Source organism: Lates calcarifer, linkage group LG13 (genome assembly GCF_001640805.2).
Source record: "Lates calcarifer isolate ASB-BC8 linkage group LG13, TLL_Latcal_v3, whole genome shotgun sequence".
Classification (NCBI taxonomy): domain Eukaryota; kingdom Metazoa; phylum Chordata; class Actinopteri; family Centropomidae; genus Lates; species Lates calcarifer.
The window spans coordinates 17,124,471-17,145,697 of NC_066845.1; the positions used below are offsets into that span (position 1 = coordinate 17,124,471).

At 40.9% G+C, this 21,227-nt stretch overlaps 2 protein-coding genes across 2 annotated transcripts; both read right to left on the minus strand.

Annotated features, from left to right (window-relative positions):
- Window positions 1-1,107: 1,107 nt before the first annotated feature.
- On the minus strand, window positions 1,108-4,957 carry chmp7 (charged multivesicular body protein 7). Its single transcript, XM_018668970.2, has 10 exons — window positions 4,329-4,957; window positions 4,067-4,238; window positions 3,527-3,712; window positions 3,298-3,431; window positions 2,789-2,837; window positions 2,575-2,694; window positions 2,390-2,488; window positions 2,244-2,301; window positions 1,918-2,151; window positions 1,108-1,828 (listed from the first exon to the last, which is right to left on the minus strand). The coding sequence occupies exons 1-10, from the start codon at window positions 4,589-4,591 to the stop codon at window positions 1,773-1,775; spliced, it is 1,371 nt and encodes a 456-aa protein (XP_018524486.1). The 5' UTR covers window positions 4,592-4,957; the 3' UTR covers window positions 1,108-1,772.
- Window positions 4,958-5,288: 331 nt separating this feature from the next.
- On the minus strand, window positions 5,289-12,299 carry lgi3 (leucine-rich repeat LGI family, member 3). Its single transcript, XM_018668969.2, has 9 exons — window positions 11,697-12,299; window positions 10,771-10,842; window positions 10,033-10,104; window positions 8,531-8,602; window positions 8,354-8,425; window positions 7,917-8,086; window positions 7,649-7,813; window positions 7,462-7,552; window positions 5,289-6,993 (listed from the first exon to the last, which is right to left on the minus strand). Exons 1-9 carry the CDS (start codon window positions 11,897-11,899, stop codon window positions 6,264-6,266), a joined length of 1,647 nt encoding a protein of 548 aa, XP_018524485.1. The 5' UTR covers window positions 11,900-12,299; the 3' UTR covers window positions 5,289-6,263.
- Window positions 12,300-21,227: the final 8,928 nt, after the last annotated feature.

Consider the following 21,227-nt stretch of genomic DNA (forward strand, 5'->3'; position numbering starts at 1 on the left):
ACAATTTTATCCCTGGTGTGGATTTGGCAGGCATAAATAAAGCACATTTTGATTCCAGTATTGAGTAATCTCTAACAGATTGCATTTTAATGGTCTCTGTCTCTCAACCATCCAACATATTCATTATCTGAAAACATGAACCTGGCCTGTGTGTTTCAACTCTCTGTTCTGCCATTGTTACAAATATGTATCCTAATGTATATATACATTTATGATACTTCAAATAACTAAATTAACTAAATTTTAAGTCCGATTTTAAGAGCAAATGTCAAGTATTTATGTGTGATATTTGAACTACTTATATTTTGTATTCATTTCGGTCAAGTCAAAGATATTGTGATACAATTACATAGCAACGCCTTTCCTTTTACTTTGAGATTTTAAAAGCACAGAGGCTGGGCTTTAAACTATCAATAAAGCTTTGCTATGGTCATTGGAGTTCATTTTGTTTCTGTCAAAAATGTCTGTATGACTGACAATGACCCCTGGTGGCGAATGTACTGCATATTCTTAGCTCAAAAAAACAAAACCATTCACACCTACGGCCAATTTAGAGTCACCAATTAACCTGACTGGCATGTCTGGACTGTGGGAGAAAGCAGGAGTACTCAGAGAAAACCCACACAGGCACAGGGAGAACAGGCAAATTAGGGTTCAAACCCGCAACTCTCTTGCTGTGAGGTGACAGTGCTAACCATGTTACCGAGATAAAATGTATGTTAAAATTTTGTTAAATTGGGGCACCCCCATAGCCAAAAAGTTGGGGTACATACCACATTGGTGCGTGCCCTGAGCAGCTGGTCCCCGGATTGACTCCCAATATTTCAAACTTTCCTCTCTAAAGGTTCAGAACACCAGGAAACTCCAAAGATTAAAACAGGATCAGATTTACATGTTGCAGGCTGTCTGTTACGACTACAGCCATGTTTGCCATTGTTTTTATACCATACACTAACTGCCTATGGTGTCTGCTGCTGGTGACTCCCTATGCCAGTTGAAAGTTACACTGGCCCACAAAGATTGTAAAGAATAACGAAAGAGTGTAATTCCTCCTGAGCTCTGTATTTGCTTCTAACACTCTGATATACAAATATCACAATGAAAAAGTGATTAAAATAAATTTTATTTTGAGAAACATATTTGGTTAAACTCACTTCAGGTAGGCTTTTCAGTTCTCACAGATATGTTGCAGTGAGGCTAAATATACGTATGGTTGTCATAAATCATTTGGCATAATTTTCTGTTTCCTTTTTTATATTTACAGTTAAGAAGGCCACTTAATACACTTTACAGGACTGCCAATGGGAGACGTTTACAAACATCAATAAACACACAATAAACCACAAATACAGTTGTTCTCTTATTCTTGTCAAAAAATACCACAAAATTAAATGCATTCCTGATGGTGGTGGCGGCACAGCAAAGAATATTTCAAACTGTTAAAATATTCTTTTTTGACTTGAGAGCCTTCAGATACTCATGGCAGATCAGATCTGAAAGCTTTCAAGTCTAAGAAAGACACATTTAAAAATTCTTTGTGGCTTGTCTCCACAGTAAAGGCATTCTTACTTTCATTACATGAAGGAAAGTGCCTTGTTTTCATCCTGATACTTATTTTACAACGTCTCTGATAATGATTTAGCAGTTGCTAAACTACTACTTAAGTGCATTGTTTTAAAACTTCTATGAACTCTGGCTCGCAGAAAATGTTTAAGAGATACACTTTTTGTTGATATGTTAATGCTGAAACTTGCCATGTGTTACTGATGCCATCACTGTGCCGGCTCTAGTCTCTTGGCAGGTGATGTCATTCTTTTCTGTTGAAAGCCTGGACAGAGAGAGGACATGTGTTACTTAAAAACATTTATATGACAGCCCAGTAGAGAAAAAAATGAAGAGAAATCTCAAGGTACAAACCTGAATCTGTAAGGGTTAACTGATTCAATTCCTCCTCCAGCTGCTCAGTGGTAATATTCAAGTGGCTGTGAGGTACAGCGGGTAGACAACTAAGCAGGTCTCTACCTGGGAGGCACGGCTCCCCAGAGGGCCGCAGACCGTTTGCTGGAACTTCAGGCAAACCTGAGATGGAATCTGGCTTTGACTCGTCTAACAGAGATTTCAGTTCTTCCTCCAACTCATCCATGTCTTCATCTACCCAAAAAAGATTAAAAAACTTAGCTCTCATTGATAGTCATATTGACAATATACTGAATACAATACATGGCAGTAATGAAATGACATACCTGTGCTGGTCACACCACTGGATATAGTTTGATTCACCTCATCTTGGGTGTCACATAGCTGGTGAAATGAAAGATAAGTTAAAGATACTTGAGAGATATGCTGAAAATAATAATACACACAAGTCCTTGTTAAAATAAAGAGCTACCTCCTGGATTTGGTCCACAAGGCTCTCAGCACGCTCCACAGTCACATCCTTCAGAGACAGTCTCAGGGCAGACACTCCAGCCTGGTACGCTTGCATAACCTACAGATGTGTTCAGCACACACTTTAAGCACTGACAACAAACTTGGGTACACACAACCTTCACCGAATAGAGGGAGGTTTATTACCATCTTATCAGTCTGTGATTGGGCTATTCTGTCCAGGATTCCTCTGATGGACTCCAGCTTGGCAAACAAGTTGTCTGCTCTCTTTTCCACCCTCTTGCGGCCTCTCAAACACCTCAGTGCCTGTGGAATAGATGGTGAATACAACCAACTGAACTGATTGCTATGGGATACTTGGTATAAAACAGGTTTTTTACAGCTAAACATGAGCAGTAACCTGTGACCTCTTCCCTTCCGTCAGCAGAAGTTTTGCCTCCTCTCTGCACCTGCACGAAGATAATGTACAGCAAGTTTTGCAATAGTCACAGAGTCTGAACTGTTTGAATGCAGTGCAATCAGTCTGGCCTGACTAATACTCCAGTGCCTGGAAATGGATGGCTCAGGAATCAGGTTGCACACAAAGCACTATATTTCTGAACAGAAGCAATGTAATGCTGGCTATAATAATCCTAATCCTATAAAATAATAATATGATAAGACAAATCCACACTTGATTTGACCATTTTCAACACAGCACCATGGACTTTACTCAAAATGACTGACTTTTTCCTTGTTTATGACTATTGATATTTATATAGACAAGGTATCACTATAAGCCATTATAGACTTCCTGTTTTTTCTACACATGTGCAAATAAACAAATACAAATTAGTAACACATTCCTACCAGTTTATCATCAATCAATCCTAAAAATTCTACTTGTAGTTCATATTTGAGTTGATGTACTTGTCTGCCTCCAGGCCCAGTTTCTCCACCCGCTCTCCAAGCAGCTTCTCACTGCGCTGCAGCTGGTAGATGCCTATATCCACATCACTGACTGCAGAGACGCGGTCCTGCCCCGGCTGACAAAACTTTACAATCTGTAAAGAAGACGCAGAAAGGCATAACAATTGCTTCCATAAGATGCCTCTAAAGACTATGACTGAAAAGTTTCTGGACGTGTAGGTTACTTTACCTTCTCGCCTTCATACAGTGAAACTGTCACTTGTTTGTCCCTCTGCAGCTGCAGGAGGGCCATGCACAGGGTGCTCTCATCAGCACAGACGTCAGAGGAGAGAGCACAGAGCTCTTGAAACGAAAGGATGGAGCGGCTTGCAAATTCACTGCTCCTGTAGACCCTGAGTAATTCTGTTGCTTTCTCCTGGAAAACATAAGAGAATAACAGCTGCCACCACAACCTTTACGATCCAATTAAAACATCATAGATAAGGAAATCGAAACCGTGGCTACAAGTTTAACCATGTCCAGATTACCTGTGGTGGTACAGTGGTTCACCCGCCAGTTTGCAGATGATGCACATAATCTTTCAGTTTTTGTTCAGATGCACAAAAAAAATAGTTTAGTTCAATAATTAGTATGTGCTGCTGCAATAGAAATCTCAGGGGACATTAAGGACAACATTAATGTAATATATGGCACCTCCCTGTAATAACTGAAAGCAAAACTATGAAGCAAAAAATATCAAGTATCAAGTATCATGGTGAGTTTGACAAACCTTCACCAGTTCAATGATAACAAAGGACTCCTCCAAAGGGACGCGGCTGCTTCCCAGCAGGGTGGAGAAGGTCCATTTCAGAGGCTTCACCAGCAGCAGGCCGACACCCCAGGACAGCCAGCCACAGTCTACATTGGCAGCAAACTCTGACTCCCTCTGGATCTTCCCACATCTGACAGAAGTTAAATACAGGAAATTCAACCAAACTAAACCCAGACAGAAAGGAACAGTCAGCAGTGGCAAAGCAGACAGAGATAGTCACCTGGCCATGGACTGGAGGACAGTCGACAAACCCAGCGGTGATTTCTCTTTCCTCTTAAAGGTCTTGTTCAGCTCCTGCAGATTGACACATACGGTGCCGCGATCTCTGCAGCTCTTAATGATCAGAGCCGTCCAGAAGTCCATCTTACTGTCCCAGTCCGTCGTGTTGACATCTCGATTCTCCTTGAAGTCGGAGAACATGAAATTCATCCGCTCGTCGTCGTCCCAGTCCGGTGGAAGGCTCATTTCGGTGGAGTTAGACATTTGCAATAACCGAAGCTAAACTTAGGCTAAACCCGTGTGTGCCAAGCAGGAAGGACTGGCAACTAACGTTAGCTAGTTTAGAGCCCCGTTAACGTTTTGTTAGCTAGCAACGTCCACTACCAGCCCTCACTAAATATAACGACTTAACGCCAAACAACATGTATGTTCAGATACCGTCTGTTGAGGCAGAATTCAGAGCAGTAGATCATGTCACCGCCAGCTTTCACGGAAAACCCTTACTTCACCATGATGCACTGAAATTTGGCTAACACATGAGCTAACGCAACAACATCAACAACAACACACGGTTGTACGAGTTTTATAATTCAGGACCGTACGGGAAAGCGGTGTCGTCTGCCCTTAAGTGCAAACACGTCAATTCCACCCACGCAGACGCATCGAAAAACAAAGCAAGTGCACCTAGAAATCTGCTCAAGAATATCACTTATGCGCCTCACATGCGCATATACGACGTTCACAGTATTTTAAATGTGTTTTCTGCACAGTTTTCGTCCTTTCTCCGTTATTTTGTTATTTGGTGTATAGTCCACAACTCAAACTGCAACATTTCACAGCATTACATTTCGATGATGTAGTCCTCTTTGTTGATATGCAACACAAGAGAAACAAGTAGTTGCTGCAGGTGTTGTGTTTTGGGGCTACCATGTTATAATCACATAAGGCATGGGACACAGGATGTTTTTTAAGGGCCATAAACAGCATTTAATTACACCCCCCTCTTGCCCACCCTTACATGTGCAAATGTACCCAGCAACAATACAGTTTGTGACTGTCCATTTAAAAAAAAATGGCATTAGAACTTTTTATTACTTTGATATACATTCTCTAATCTTGATATACCTCCAATAAATCCCCAAATCTTCTATGACATCTTCCAGTTATCAAAGTTGCCAAAATTGCTAAATGCTCCAAAATGCACTTTAGTAAAATCAACACAAATGTCCTAACAAACTTAAATTACAAAAGAAAAGAAAATAAACAGATAAATACTTGAGTAGGTTCACATTTTCGATTAATTTTTGGCCCTCTTGTTTAGTTTGCTCATGCCTCAGGCCAGCGCTGATCCCATGTTTTTATTGCAGAACAAACATTAAATCCAAAACAGATTCAAGAATATCTCATATATAAAGATAAACATAATCAAGGATTTAAAGTATTGCAATGGTAAGTATTGCTTGTTTTACATAGTTATTTCATTTGTACAGTGTCATGCAAAATGCTACACAGATAAACTACATCATGTCACTTACAAAATTCTCGTAGTTTTATGATCAGTTATAATTTCCAGTCTCATCCAGTGAATAAGTCAGAAGATGCACATGCACTTCATTTCCACATTAGTAAAGTACAATATACAACATAATATTTTGAAAAAATAATTGGATGGCAAAACAGAAACAGTGATGCAACAGTGACATAACACTTATGTTGGCATCCTACCAATGTTGTGTCTGATCACATCATTTCATTCAGATGTTGAGGGATAGTACATAAAAAGAGATTAATAATTTAATTAGTTGCCTCACTTAAAACATCAGGTGAAACAGCAGACCTTTAGTACATGGCTTAAACATTTTTGCAGTCTTTCATTTATTTGGCACATGTTGCTATATGCTCAGAGAAAGCTCCTTTCTCTCTGGCTGTAACATGTCTACTTGGCACTGAGATCTACCACCAGGTGCTGGTAGGCCAGGGTGTTGCCTTTGAAGCTGGCAGCCAGCAGAATGTCCTTGTTGTCGACAGATACCAGGCTGAACGCCCGCGGGGCTCTCATGTTGAGCTCCTGGAAGGGCTGAAAGCGCTGAGTGAGGTCATCCCACAGGTACACTCTGGAGAAGGAGAAATCACTTCCAAGAATAAGGTACTGGCGTAGGCCCACTGTAAAAGGATACACTGCCATTGAGCCCCGGGACGGGAGAGTCTGGATCTCTATGAAACGCTGCCCTTCCCAGCGGAGGATCTTGGAGTCGCCAATGAAGCGCGTGAGGCAAAGGTAAAGAACTTTCCTCACCCAAAAGTGCTTAACCATCTGCACGTCGGCCAGCTCTGTGATTTGGGAGTAGAAAGCAAACTGCCTCTGGCCTCGGCTCCACTGGTAAACTACTGGTGGTTGAGAGGCGCTTGAGAGGATGAGGTGAGGCTTTCCCCCAACATCCAGGAACTCCACATGGGTGTCCCGATGCCAGGGATGGAGCGATTGGTGGGAGTAGAAACCATTGCTGTTCCAGCGATAAATGCTGGTGGAGCCTGCCTTGGAGCTGTCTGCTACTACAAAGTACCACTCTCCATCCAGCTGGAAGGTCTCCACAAAGTTGGGCTTCCTCACTCGAGTGGTGTCTATGTCTTGGATCTTTACAAAGCGCTGCGGGTCCTCTTCCCACCTGTGATAACATCAAAGTTGTCATAGTAGGTGTTCAGAAAGTTTATACAATTAAAGGAATAGTTTGACATTTTGGGAAATATGCTTGTCTGCTTCCTTGCTGAGAGTAGATGAGAGGATTGATACCGCTGAACCAGCAGCCAGTTAGCTTAGCTTAAAGTGAAAAAAAGGGGGTAACTGCACCAAGAAATAGTCCAGCACATAACACACTGTAAAAAGGGAAATTTTAATTCGTACACTTCACTGTTTGTGTAGATTGAACAAATAAGATGTAACATGTTAATTAGTGAGCTTTAGAGATGCTGGTAGGTGGCTACAGCTACAGCTGAGGGTGGTATCAATCTTCTTACCAAACTCTCAGCAAGAGAGCAAATAATGTTTTTATGTTTTTATGAAAGTGTTTAATTATTCCTTTAAGGTCATGTTGACAACAAAACACTAGCTAGCTGTAGGAAAGATTAAGTCTCACTTGTAGATATGAGATCCACCAAAAAGTTGAGCCACAACCATGTACAGTGTGTTGTTTATCACCACTGGTTTGCAGTACACAGCAGAGCGAGCTGCAACACAGACACACACAAAAACATCAGAATTCTTTTTTTTTTTTTTGGACACTCAGTTGTTCACTTTTTATGGTTTCAGAGCCTGCAACTTACAGGTGATGTTGTGAAACCTCCTGAAGACCATCTCCACATGATCCCATACATACACGGTGCAGAACCCTGAGTCAGGCTGAGCAAAAGCCACAAACTGATCTCCATTGAACTCATAGGACTCCACTGACACAGAGTGGAAAGGGAAGGTTTCATAAACAGCAAAATCTATTGGAAGAAAAAACAGTATGACAGAACTTAGAGACCAAAACATGATGCCATGACATCACCTGTCGCAAAAAGTTCAGAGGAGGCAGAGACAGAGTAAAACCTGCGCTGATGCAGCTGAAGTCTCGTGGTACGAGATCATGGATTCTGCGTCCCTGGAATTCAAAGGGGCTGGCACAGTAGATGGCAGGAACAGAAGTGTTGGTCTTCTCCATCCAGTCTACCAGCCATTTGATTTTACAGTCACAGCGGAAGGAGTTCCCCCGCAGGTCTCTGAGAAACAGATAGAGAAAAGAGAATTTAAATCCAAAATGATCAAACATAAATCTTTCAAACCTAACAGGAAGGAACACCAGATAATAAGTGCATCAACATAGTTTGAATTAGAAATAAACCACACTCTCGAGCCACACAGTTTTGCAGACAAGTGTGGTAGTCTGCTAAACCCTCAGGGAAACCCTATGTTTTGTTGTGACAGATTGTAGGGTCAAAGCTTGGGATGTGGAGCCACTGTTTTGATTTCAGCATGGGCACACTTACAAATCTGTGAGGATGTCTAGATGTTTGAAGAGATCTCTAGGTAGCTGTTGCAGGTTGTTGTTTGAGAGAGATCTGGAAAAAAAGAAGAGGTACTTATCATAATGCCTGGCAGCTTGTGTGGTCTGTAATTGCTAAATTAGCTGTGTCTCCATCATCTTAGCTCAACAGAATACTCACAGATGAGTCAGGGATTTGAGTCCTCTAAAAGTGTACTTTGAGAGAGACTGGATGTCATTATTCTCAATGAACCTGAGAAGAGAGGAAAGCGCTCATGTGTCATACAGTGACAACAAACTCTGAAATTCAACCAGTATTATGTAATGTTATTCTTGTTTGGAGAGGAGGTTTTTTTTCTTTGTGGAGGGTACAATAGAAGTGTGACTGTAAGTAAGTAATAGCAGATCTCTGATAAATTTACAATGAAAAGGTAATAACCAAACTAGGACGAATAAGGAACATGCCTAAACTCACAACAAATGAGGATGTGACAGTACAAATGAATATAAATAATAATAATATTTTACAAATTTTCACTGAATTTGATAGATCCTATCTACTAATAAAATAAGAGTATTAACTGCAAAAAGGTAATACATTAAATGACTCTTAATGGTAAATATTCATTTCTTGCCTTTGATTAATGTTGTAAAAATGAGACAGAGTACAGCGCAGTATTACAAAGGTCTATGTGTCAGCACCATTTGATCCCGTCCTGTCTTTGTATTGTCTATTGATAGTCGAGGACATACAGCATGTGCAGACTTTCTGGAGGTGGCTGGATGTGAAAATATGACTTGATTAGCATTCACAGCAGGCAGAGGCAGTAGTGGCAGTGATGCAGAGAGGCCTGATGGCTGGGACACAGCCAGAGCCACACACACACACACACACAGTGTACAAGCCTGGGGCATGGCCACCACAGAGAGCACACTCCAAGTCATCAGCTAACTACTTTCTAAAGCCCATCAATTCACAGAAAGGCATATGCAGCTTTATCACAGATGCAGTGTGCTCCATGCTGCCGTAGGAGGATTTATTTTCAGTTTTACTTTTGGCATTCTCTGCCACACTGCAGTCCAATCCTAAAATCTTCCAGCACAGCCTCAAGTCGGGTTAATTTTATCCACTTTACAGAGAAATAAAGCTACTTATACTTACAGTAAACTCATCATCCACAAAAGTAAAAATCACAGGACAGGTAACTGAATAAAAATAGCTAAAAACTGTCTTTTAATACAAGTCTGTCTAACTTACTTGAGTACCATTATCGTATAATGGTAAATGCTAAAACATAAAGTAGCAGTAGCACAGGGAGAGAAGAGTTACAAACAGCAAACTGACTCAGAAACAGCATTTTCTATTTCCAATATTAGCTACTGGTCACACCAGACCAGGCTAGGCTGTAGCAACAAAACCCCTCTGTGTATTGACCTCAGTAAAGGTGCATTGATGCTAATGAGTCTCACTTTCAATGTGTCAGAGAAAGAATGTTTTATTTCTTTTTTTAAAGAAGTTACATAGACTCACTTTAAAGCTATTTCTTGAATAAAAGGTGAGCATATACACAGTGGTACATCTTATTTAGATATTTTTGAAAATCGGGTACACCACAACACAGTAAAAAAATCATTTTAAAGTAGTACTATTTTCCATTTAGTGGTATAAAGTGAGACACTCACAGGTACTGCAGATGAGACAGACCAGCAAAGGCATCATCAGCTATTGCAGTGAATGTGTTGGAGTTCAAGAGCCTGCAGAAGGAAGGAAACAGTGATCAAATCATATTGATGATGTTGTATGTGTCTAGCTAAAGTTAGAGGGAAACATCTAAACAACTGATTGCCATTTCAAGTATTTAAAAAAATCATTAGTTTCTGTTTTTATAAATGTTTTATAAAGTGAATAACCTGCAATCATAAAAATATTTGCAGTCTCAACAACATAAAACATTCACAGTATATGAAATAACTATAACGCTAAAGTTCTGAACAATAAGATAAATACATTTTGAATTTAAACAAACACACACGCAGACCTACACATGAACACACTCTCCTGATTGCATCTGAGGAGATAAACAGCCCTTTGTCTTGCAGAGCACAACTGAAGGGAGTCAGTCATTGGCAATGGCACTGATACAGAGCCACTTTACACTTTTATTACTGCTATGTCACCACTGTTTTCAATAACCATTCATTTCTAGTAGCTCAAGTCCTCTCATTGTCACTGCAAAACAAAAGATGTCTGAGTGTGCTACAATATCAGCTGTGTGAAAACTGAATACCTGCGATATAAACTGTTGTGGCTATATTTTTAAATAGGGACGATGTAAATGGTTTTGTAAGAGATACTGAATGAAAAGTGTAGGATATTTTGCGATTGTGGTAATGTTCTGTTGGGTGGGTTGGAGCACTCACAGGAACTGCAGTAGGTGAAGGTGTGAGAACGCTCCCTCTGGGATTGTGGTGAATGCTGCGTTCACCATGGTCCTGTTCAGACAAACAACATCGGTTACCATCATCAGATGTTTCCTCTTAGCTTAGGTGTGACGTCATCAGGTGTTTGATGGTTTAAAACATCTTATTCCCAACATGAACCATGTCATATTTACTCCCTCTAACCCCCCCCTGTCTCAGGACATGTCTGTCCTTGCAGTTTAAAAACCAAGGAGTGCTAAATCTTTTAAAAACTAGGACACATAACTTCTGTCTTCACTTCTTGACTTCTTCTCTATTGTGAAATGAGGACACCTCCACCAGCCTGCACTCTTCAATTCCCTCCGGCTGTTTAAACTCAATATTTACTCCACAGGAGATTGGGGGTCAATATGAGATGAAAGGGAGTACAACCTTCCCCCCATCAAGTGTTAAGCTTTCCACTTCATTATATGTATTCCATTTATTGAGCGTATCTCTGTATTCTTCTCAAGATTAAATCTGTCAGAGGAGAAGCAGGTCTCCTGCAGCGAGATAGGGAATCTATTGTTAGTAATCCTCCCTGGAGCTCGACAGGATTTCACTGCTGTGCTCCCTCAACTAAGTTCAGCATATAGCAGTGGGACATTATTATTTTTATATTATGTAATGCTGGCTGGTTTACAGCTCTCTGCCAATGCAGGAACACATTGCACCAAGAAAGCTTCAACAGGGAACATATACTGTGAACCTATATTCACTTTTAAGTACGACAAGTAGGGATTTTATGCATCATTACATAATGGAGGGTGACATCAGTGATGTAGCCATCTGTACCAGCCTGCATACTGCTGAGACTTCATACAGCCAGGTTATGAAAAGATGCTTTTGATGAGTGAAAGGCACACACATGATTTTTTTGGACTCACAGAGAGATGATTCCAGGAGGGAAGCTCTTGGGGATAGCCTTGGTGTCCACACAGAAGGCACTGTCTTTGGTGCAGGAGCAGGTCGCAGGACAACGGGGTATCTTGGGGGCTCTCCTGGCGTTTGATTCCCTGGGCAGGCAGAGACACAGACACAGAACACACAAGCAGATCAGCCTCAGCCATCTCGGTCCGAGCTCCAACATCCTTAGGCGGGAGGGAAGGGGGAAAGCCGCGTGAGTGGGCTTCTTGAAGTTTCTCCTCAGTGGCAAGTGGCTTGTTGAGAGGCGATGGTCAGCCTGACTACAACCCCAGCAGCTCTGATAATGCTGAGCGCAGAGTTGAGAGAGACAGCATGAAAGAGAGACAGAGATAGGGGATGGGTGAGAGAGAAAGGAAGGGAGGGAGGAGGAGGGAGGTAAGGGTAGTCCTGTGTGTATCCTCTGTGGGTGTGGGTGCTCTGCAGCTTCCCTCGATCTCTCTCTCTGTCTCTGTCAGGGGCTGCTGCCAGAGTGCACACTGCAGGAATGACGAGCACGGCTGCTTTCTCCGCACTAGAACCTGTAGGCAGCGTCGCTGACAATGAATTATTTACTGTTGCACACGCAGAAAACCTTAAAAGAACTGCAGCAGGGAGGTGGGAGATGAGGTCGGGGTGGAGGGTGTGTGTGTGTGTGTGTGTGTGTGTGTGTGTGTGTGTGTGTGTGTGTATGTAGAAGGTATTTATATTCTGGCAGTTTCTGAACAGCAACCAGTGCTGAGATTTCTTTGAGGGTATGGAGGTACAGTACAGTACTTAGAAGAGGAAGAATAAGAACCTATGATGAAACCAATATGAAGGCCTAAAGTACAATATACATGAGTATAAACATAAAATCTGGTAGTTTAAAGCATCTGTCCTTCATTGAACATTACATCTAGGATTGCAACTAACAGTTATCTTCATTATCAATAAATAAATAATTTCTCAGTTAAATATTTAAATGTTTGGTCATTCCTGTCAGCAAATGTCAGTGAAAATGCCCATCATAAGTTCTCAGAGCCAAAGGAGACAGCTTTAAATATCTTGTCCTTTCAAAGGACAAAAGTAAAAGATATTCAGTTTGTCATATAAGCCAAAAGATGTTCACATTTTATTATCATGATCATCATAAATTATGTGAAATTAGATTTGGGAAAAGAGGCTTCAGGTAAAGATTCATATAAATATTAAATGTATTACCTTTTAGTGTTTGTCATCATGATAGTACTGATTATTGTAGTAATACAGATTTTTATTTCAGTTTTTCTTCTTGTGTTGTATCTGATGTGATTTGTTATATTTTAATGTAAGTATATTATGAGAATTTTGTGTCTGTCTCTTAAAGTTAATGTCTGTGAGTGTAGGTGTATCGTGTTGTGTTGTTATTGTCAGAATATAACTGTTAAATGTGTGTAAGTGTCATTGGTTTGTGTTGTCACTACATATATTTATGTATGGAGCCCAGAAAGAACAGGGATCCAACTTAACAAACAAACAATGTGAGAACCTGGAACCAGTGAATCTCTTGCTTCAAATATTATTCCAATCATTTATCAGATATCACATCTTTTGCTGATTGATCTCTGTCAACTTTGCTGCTCCATGCAATGATGTTGCTCATGTGTTTTCAATCCAATATGGATTTTCTAAAAAAAGTTTAACTAAACTTATCTGAAAGTGTAAATGCGTAGTTTTGAGAGCAGCAACAAGTGTTGACATTTTTCTTTTCAAACAACAGATGAGCAGCAGATACATGATCACACATTTGAAAAGTAATCTGCCCAGTAACTCTCAGTACTGACTTCTTACAGGAGAGGGCGCTGTTGGTCATAAAATGAAGTCAGTTCAGGGCAGGCGACTGTGCAGTGAGTGGCTGAGTGTCTACTGGCAGGGCTGCAGCCTCAGTGCCAGGCATTACCAGCCTTCCTGCACAACGACTCTGTTGTCACAGGCAGAGAGCCCCTGCAACGTACTGTCTGTCCAGGTCTCAGCACATTGTTCCCGACTCAGACTGGCAGCAGGGATACAGCGTGTGGTTTTTTACATCATCTGATCCAAAGCAGCTGTTGTACTAATTGTACTAATTTTAAAGCAGCATTTAAAGATGAAAATTTTGTTTTTCCTTCAGTGTTCTCTCTCTCTCTCTCTCTCTCTCTCTCTTTATTTCTCTCTTAGTCCCCTGTTCTCTGATGTACGCCCACTGTAATCTATGAAATGAAATAAAAAGCATTATCTTGATGGATGAAAGAGGAAAAGGCCCAGAAAGTCTTCAGGGGCTTTGTTTGAAATCTGTTAGATGTTTTCTTTGCCTTAAGACAGTTTGATGTTTATCAGTGAAAAGGTTCCAAAGAATCTAAAATGTTTTTGGACAGAAATCTAACCGAGACTCAAATCTCTGAAGCCTCTATAAGAGTGAATTCAAATGTGTATCAGATACAAAATTATGGGTGGTGTCTCTTTGTGCCTTATCTTGTTAAGAAATGCCATTTCCTGTGCAGCAGATATTTTTATGGTTTATTTTCTTTTGTGCTTTGGTGCAGTGTGTTTGCGTGCGTCTTAGCTTTTTTCCTTGCTTTCTTTCTTTTCTTTCTTTCTTTTTTTTGTGTTCTAACTGTATTTGTGGTTTTCGTGTAAGTCATGCTCAGTGAGGAGCAGTTAATGCCTGAGCTTATTCCTTGCAGAGCTCCACCCAATCCAAACCTCCGGTGGGAACCGGCATAATTGCATGGCATAGAGAACGGAGCATGAAACAGCAGCTGGAAACTCTAACATGCCCCATGTGAGGCAGAGGAATCTGAAATGCTGCAGAGATTAATCCTCTAAATTCTCTTTATCCAAGTGTACTTACTCAATCACAGGTTTCAGTCTTAGATACTGTTTTGGAAAAGGTGTTTTGTGAAATAAATCAGTTCTCACATCAAAACATGCTTGAGTTTGTCCTCAGAAAAAAACACTTAGCATATTGAATGAGTGAACATTAAGAAAGCTTCTACGTTAATAACTGCTTGCTGACTATGATAAAACAGGCATTACTGTGTGGAAAAATTGGAGGAGGACACTGGAGTTGAAGGAACTTGTGGCAGGAGAGCCAACAGGCTGGAGCTTGTTCGCTGCTTGTGTGGCAAAAATAAATTCGACGGAAGTGCAAGATGATTACAACCAACTTAAACTTTTCAGTGCATAAAATCAATTAGTTTTCTCTCTCTTTGGTTTTCTTCATAGAAAATCAATAATTAGAGTTAGATTTTCTTGACCAAAATTGATCAAAATGTAATTAGTTAAGAAAATATGTTGATTCAACTTTAATGATAACTCCAATATCTTTGAATCTGGGCCTCATTTTCACATGGTTTTGGATGTAAATGATCAATGAGGACAAAAATCTTTGGAATCGGTGCAGTATTGCATTAGAGCGATGGTGTATCCAGCCACCGCAAACAGCTGCTACAATGTAATCCAATGGGGAGTTGTCCATATTTAAGTGCATCTACTAAAGTGCTTGTTTTTGCGAGTAACAGGCTCAGATTATTATTTTAAGTGTCTGACAGCATTATGGACAGGATTCCTACAGAGATAGACTTTTCTGTTAAAGAGGAAGATCCCTTTTGTTTAAGCAGAAACATTACTTTAAATCACTGCCACGCTCATTTGACAAAAACAGTAATTTCACCGATTGAAACATGGGAGTTGTTGGGATATCGCTGCCTCGAGCAGTTAGTTTGTCACACAACACTAACAGGTTACAAATACCTAAGTTATCAATTAAAATAATTTGAAACTACTTACAGCCATTTTATTGAGTAAATGTTGCTATAATTTATTCATTTAATATTAATTCATCCAATCTCAGTTTTTACAGTGTATATGTATATATTTTTTGATAGGATATGAATTGTATTAACAAGTATGTCAGCAATAGTCAATGGCCTCTCCAGTGAAACACACCAGGTTGCGACCTGCAACAGGGACAAATGTAGAGAATTACCTCTATGAACAGTGCAGCCTCAGCACATCTCTCAGTCAGGTACTGTATAGCATTAACAGCTGTGCCTCTTGAGCTGCCTTGTTTCATATCAACTTTTCAAGTAATAAAGGAAAGTTCAGCCAAGTTACCACTCACTCCAAGAGCTCCACATTAGAGGGAGCACTTGGCCACGCTGGGTTTGGCAAAAATTAGTCATCAAACATCACAAAGTGTTCCTGTCTTTCATGCCAGACTCTCACTGTCTCATTATATCCTCCACTGTCTGCTGGCACATACGTATTCTAAAACCAGAGCTGTTCATCTCTTCATCAGCCAGTCCTGCCTCTGCGCTGTTTGGACAGCTTTAACTCTACGTCACAGCCACGTTTAACACGGGCTTTGTTCATTTCAGTCTCAAACCCACATCCCATTCTGATTATGGGCCAGGGAGCCTGAAAAGACCTCTCTGTCTGTCTGTTTCCATTTCTGTTTGGTTTTCACGGTTTGGCCTCCTGGCTGCACAGGAAGCAGGAAAAACAAAATAGGAAGAAAGACTAAATTTGTTTCACCTCAGTTCTTTTCAGGGAAAATCCCAACTGCTCCAGGCAACATACTTCACACAGGACTCACAAAGGTGTTGAGACTTCAGTCGGACATGTATGCACACGTTATGGTGTTTCTATACTGTAGATACTGTACTGTTGGAGATGTGAAAGCAACATGTCTGCACCTCCTTTGCAATTCTTTACATAAAGTGATTAACAGAGGTGGACAGGGGCACGAATAAACAAGTGATTTTGAGGCATTAAATCTTTAACTAATCTTCATGTGCCTTCATGAGGCCACTTGCTGATAGATGCCAGCAATTCTAAGGATAGAGAGTCTGGGGACAAGTTGACGTCAGATGTCCTCGCTGGTGAGTCAGGAGCAAATAACGCATTCACACGTGACCAAGAAATTCAATAAGGTAAGTGTTTGTCACCAACAAGCTTTGCTGAGCGCAAATCTGTCATGCTTGATGAGTCTGTCTTTAATACGCGATCATAGGGTTGCAAACATGCCAATAAAACACAGTTATTTCATATTAGATAATAAACATAAAGGCTTTGGGCAAGTCAAAGGGAGAAGACAGGCTGGAGGATACCTTCAGGACTTTATGCCACACTGTGCCAAGAAAACAACCATCCCAAATTGCTCTTATTCCTTGCCTCGCTCTCTAAGTGCGGTTCAGTCACTAGAAGGTATGTCAGCCAATCTCATCCCGGGCTCAATTCAATTAAAGAGAGTACAAAGACATATGGCTCAGTGGCGAGTGATATGATTAGAGTCCTGTGCGACGCCGCTGCTTTGATTCATACCCTCTCTTCTCCGGTCACTCACGGCGACGGGCCTTCGAGCTAAAACAACTGAGCCAAGCAGGGCTCCCTCAGGTGTGCTGCACTATCCTCAAGGGGCTATAAAAAGCCTCCTGAACTAATCTCTCACAATCAACAGGTCATGCTTTCATTATCTTTCCAGTGAAAACAGACGGCAGTCACAAAATAAGCAGGAAAACAGACAGACAGGGATTTTCTGTTGATCAGCATTCTGGCATTTTGAGACTCAGGGGATCAGGAAGATCCTCCAAACCGAAGGCAATGCTGCTATCTTAGTTTTCAATCAGGACAATGCAGAGGAGCAACTGTACCCCCAGCCCTCCATCCACCCTCAAGCCGAGCTGCCATAAAAGACAGGTGATACGCCTCTTGGGACAGGGACGTGTCCAAGGAATGCGTGTGCAGGTATCCAGCTGCCTGTGGGGACTGTGGAGAAAGGCCCAGTGCACCAGTTGATCCTGTTTGATAAAGGCCCTGACAGGCCCAGATTATATGTCTGAGCCTGGAGGAGGTGTCTGTGTCTCATTCCTGCGCTGAAGAAAGTCGATCTGGTGGGAAAGAGGCGGGGCCATGCCTGCAGGCGTCAGTTTTTGTATGAACGCCAGCACACACACCTTGTCAGGCAGACACCACTACCACTACCCCCCCACCCCCCACCCCCACCCCACTAGCTCAACACCAAACAAACACCCTCACCCATCTCATTTACCTGACCACACCCGTGCTTCCAGACACCATAAATACCCTTTCCACAAATCATGCCAGATATAGATTTTGCTATGAGAGTGCAGAAACATTTGACTCAAAATTTCTTATTATAAGTCTTGTCTGTTGCATTTCTGCAGAGTTCACGTGGCAAATTGCACAATTGATATTTTGCACATATGGGGTCAATGAAATACTTTCCTATTGTAGTGGAGGGGTGACAAACTGGCCTTTGGGGGGATCTAGAAATAAGACACTGTAAGTACTTTTTATATTACCCAGTAATTAAAAAATAATTTCACACAATGTACAGGAGACCAACACACTGAGCATATATGTCCTTAAACAACAGCTGTGTGTTTCACTTTTCCATGCCTTTAGCTATGCTGCCAGCATGGCTCCAGGAACGGCAGTGTCATCTGGTCCATGCACAACTTCGGTAAAACATCTCAACAACTATTTGATGAATTGGCATGAAATTTGCTATACACATTAAAGCCCTCCTTGGGATAACTTGTAATGACTTTAGTGGTCCTCAGACATTTCATCTAGTATCACCATCTGGTCATATGTTTTTTATGACAAAATACCTACAGACATGACCAAATGACAAGTGTTAGTAAGGTAATGCTAAACTAGGATGGTGAACATAGCATAAACATTGTATCTGCTTAACATCAGCATGTTAGCATTGTAATTTTGAGCATCTTAGCATGCTTATGTTAACATTTAAGCACAGCCTTAGTGCTGTTAGAATAGCTGTAGACTGGTCTTGTTGATCTGTAATGCTACGTATCACAGCCTGGCTGCATACCACACTTACTTTGTAATTATCTTGATCTATCAATAATCTATTATCTTGATTTATCTATAATTAATGTGAAAGAGGAGTGAACAGTAGACAACTTTATTTTACATACTCTGATTGTTTGTGTTAAATGTTGGGCTGAACCTGCATCTGTTTGTTTTTTGGTGAATGTTTAGACAAGTTTATTATGAGTAGGTAGCTTTATGACAGAATAAAACCAGACCATACCATAGTTACAATGGACCACTTTGTTTTACAACCTGCACACCCCAGAGTTACACTATGGTAAGAGCTCTTTTTAATAGATTCTCAATACTTTGCCTTGATCATTTTTTATTGTCATAAAAAGTAACATACATTACCTCAGCAGAAATTCCTCATGCATGCTTTTTAAAGCAAGTTAGTAGAAATATGTCATTTGTTAAATTTCATGAATACCTTGTCACAGTATGCTTTATGCTGTATGTCGTACAATAAACTTTAAAGCCTGGAACAAGAGTAATAAGTACTCCATATTTAGACTTTTTAAGAATCAGTTTCATTGTAATTCTTGTAATCTAAAGCATTATCTATTTACATCTAACTGATCTTAAAATAATTCTTATAGAGAAAAGACACTTCCCCGCAAACTTATTTGCTTATGTTTTTTGTGATGTGGAGAAAAGAAGGAAAGGGGCAGTGATTCAAAGACAATAGTGAGACATGCTGTGAGTGACAGGCCATGCCCCAGGCTCACCCCTTCTGTCATATCTGTCCCACAGTGCAGCCAGGGCACCAGGGACCTGTCATATAGACAGCCATCTCACAAACAGGGGCCCGGGTCCTCTGTGGAGACAGAGACATCAACAACCAAAGAGCGCAGACAAGGAGAAGACACAGAGTGCCTCCGTCTGTCATTTCTACTTCAGGAAGCCAGCAGAGGGTTCAGCACCCAGACGTCGACATCCGCTGACAAAATATTTACATCATTAAAAGTATTACATATTTTGTTCTGCTGCAAAATATGTCCTCATGAGCTGAACTACACCCAAAACCACAGTGGCCACATTTAGACACAAAACAGCTGTTCATCATGTTAACTATTGTTGATGAGGGTGTGGAATCTGTCACAGTGAGCGAACAGAAAATTAAAATTCCTCCTCTGTTTTGAAATCAGCAATCTATGGTGCACCGGAGCTAAGCCTGTCTGCGGCGGTTACCAACACATTTCGTGTCTGAACTGTCTGTGGTCTCTTTTTTTATGTACTCAGCACAGGGAGGAATGCCAGGACAAGAGACATGTCTCCTTCACCTTGCACATGGATGCTGGCCAGAAATATATTCATGAGTTCCAGTATTGTATATTGCTGTAACCCTTTTCTCTCTGTCCCTTCATGTGCAGTGACAGCTCCCCTCCTCTAAACTCTCCTCCCTCTTTCCCATAAATAATCAGTTCATTTGTGAGGAGACAGAGGTGCACAACAACAGGCTGATGTCACTGATCCTGTTCCTAGATCCTAGAACAAGCAGAAACACACACACACACACACACACACACACCATCACCAATGCCATCATCACCACCAGCAGCATCACCCTCCCTGGATCCTCTGTCCTAACTGCATGAAGCTGAGAAATGAACCTGATTGACGATGTGTCTCCTCCACAGGGTGGCAGAGAGTTGAAGGGCAGGTCATCTGTCACTGCTGACAGGAAACACACAGGGTAGAGATTAATGGAGAGGCTCAGGCTTTTCTCTGGACCTGGAGATGATAATCCTGGAGTTGGAATAAATCAAACCATCTCTGGTAAACAAGAACACAAAGCAATTCATCTAACAGGCCACCAAGGAAAGACGCATGAGACTCATCTTGCTCATATTACCGACTTTCAGAAAAGTTAAACAGTTTGCAGATGATATGTTCATTTTTAGTCATTTATATTTCCAAGATGTGAAGATGCAAATGAGAGATAAAGTGTGACAGTTGCTCCAGCCATTTTGCATCACAAAGCTGGGGAAGTCAGAAGGGATAGATTTAAACCAGTCTACAGTCATTTGATGGGTGGTCACAGCGTGTTCGACAGCATTAACTCAGTCAGGTCTGACTAAAACATTTACACCAACATATCAGTGTTTGTCATTATTTCTTTTGTCTGGGAAAACCAATCATGTGGCATGTTCCAGTCCCTCACCCATTTCATTTTAACCTACATTAACAACTCTATGTTAGAAATTTACTGTCATTGCAGTATTAATGACAACTCTAACAATATGAAATACATCCTTCAAGATATATTGATGAAGATGTTCTACGTGGCACAATATTTCTGAAACCTGCTGCTGCTTTATTTTGGTTAATTGAAAAGAAAAGTCCAAATTTTGGACAATTGCTTTTTTCATTTTAGACAACTTTTTGTGAGGTTGAACAGAAAAGATGTTGCATTTTTCCAGACATTAGCCCACAGTATTGCTCCTACTTTCACATGAAAGTCTCTTGGCCATTTCAGAATGAAGCTTTTGTTCATCAGTGTTTCCAACCAGTGCTGGAATGTGCACCATGAATCCTGCAATTCAGGACAATGGACATTTTTTTTTAAAAAATATCATATGCAGTAAAATATCTTAAAAATAAGTTGTTGGTGTACTGGGACACAGCTGACCACAGCTGAGCGAGGGTGT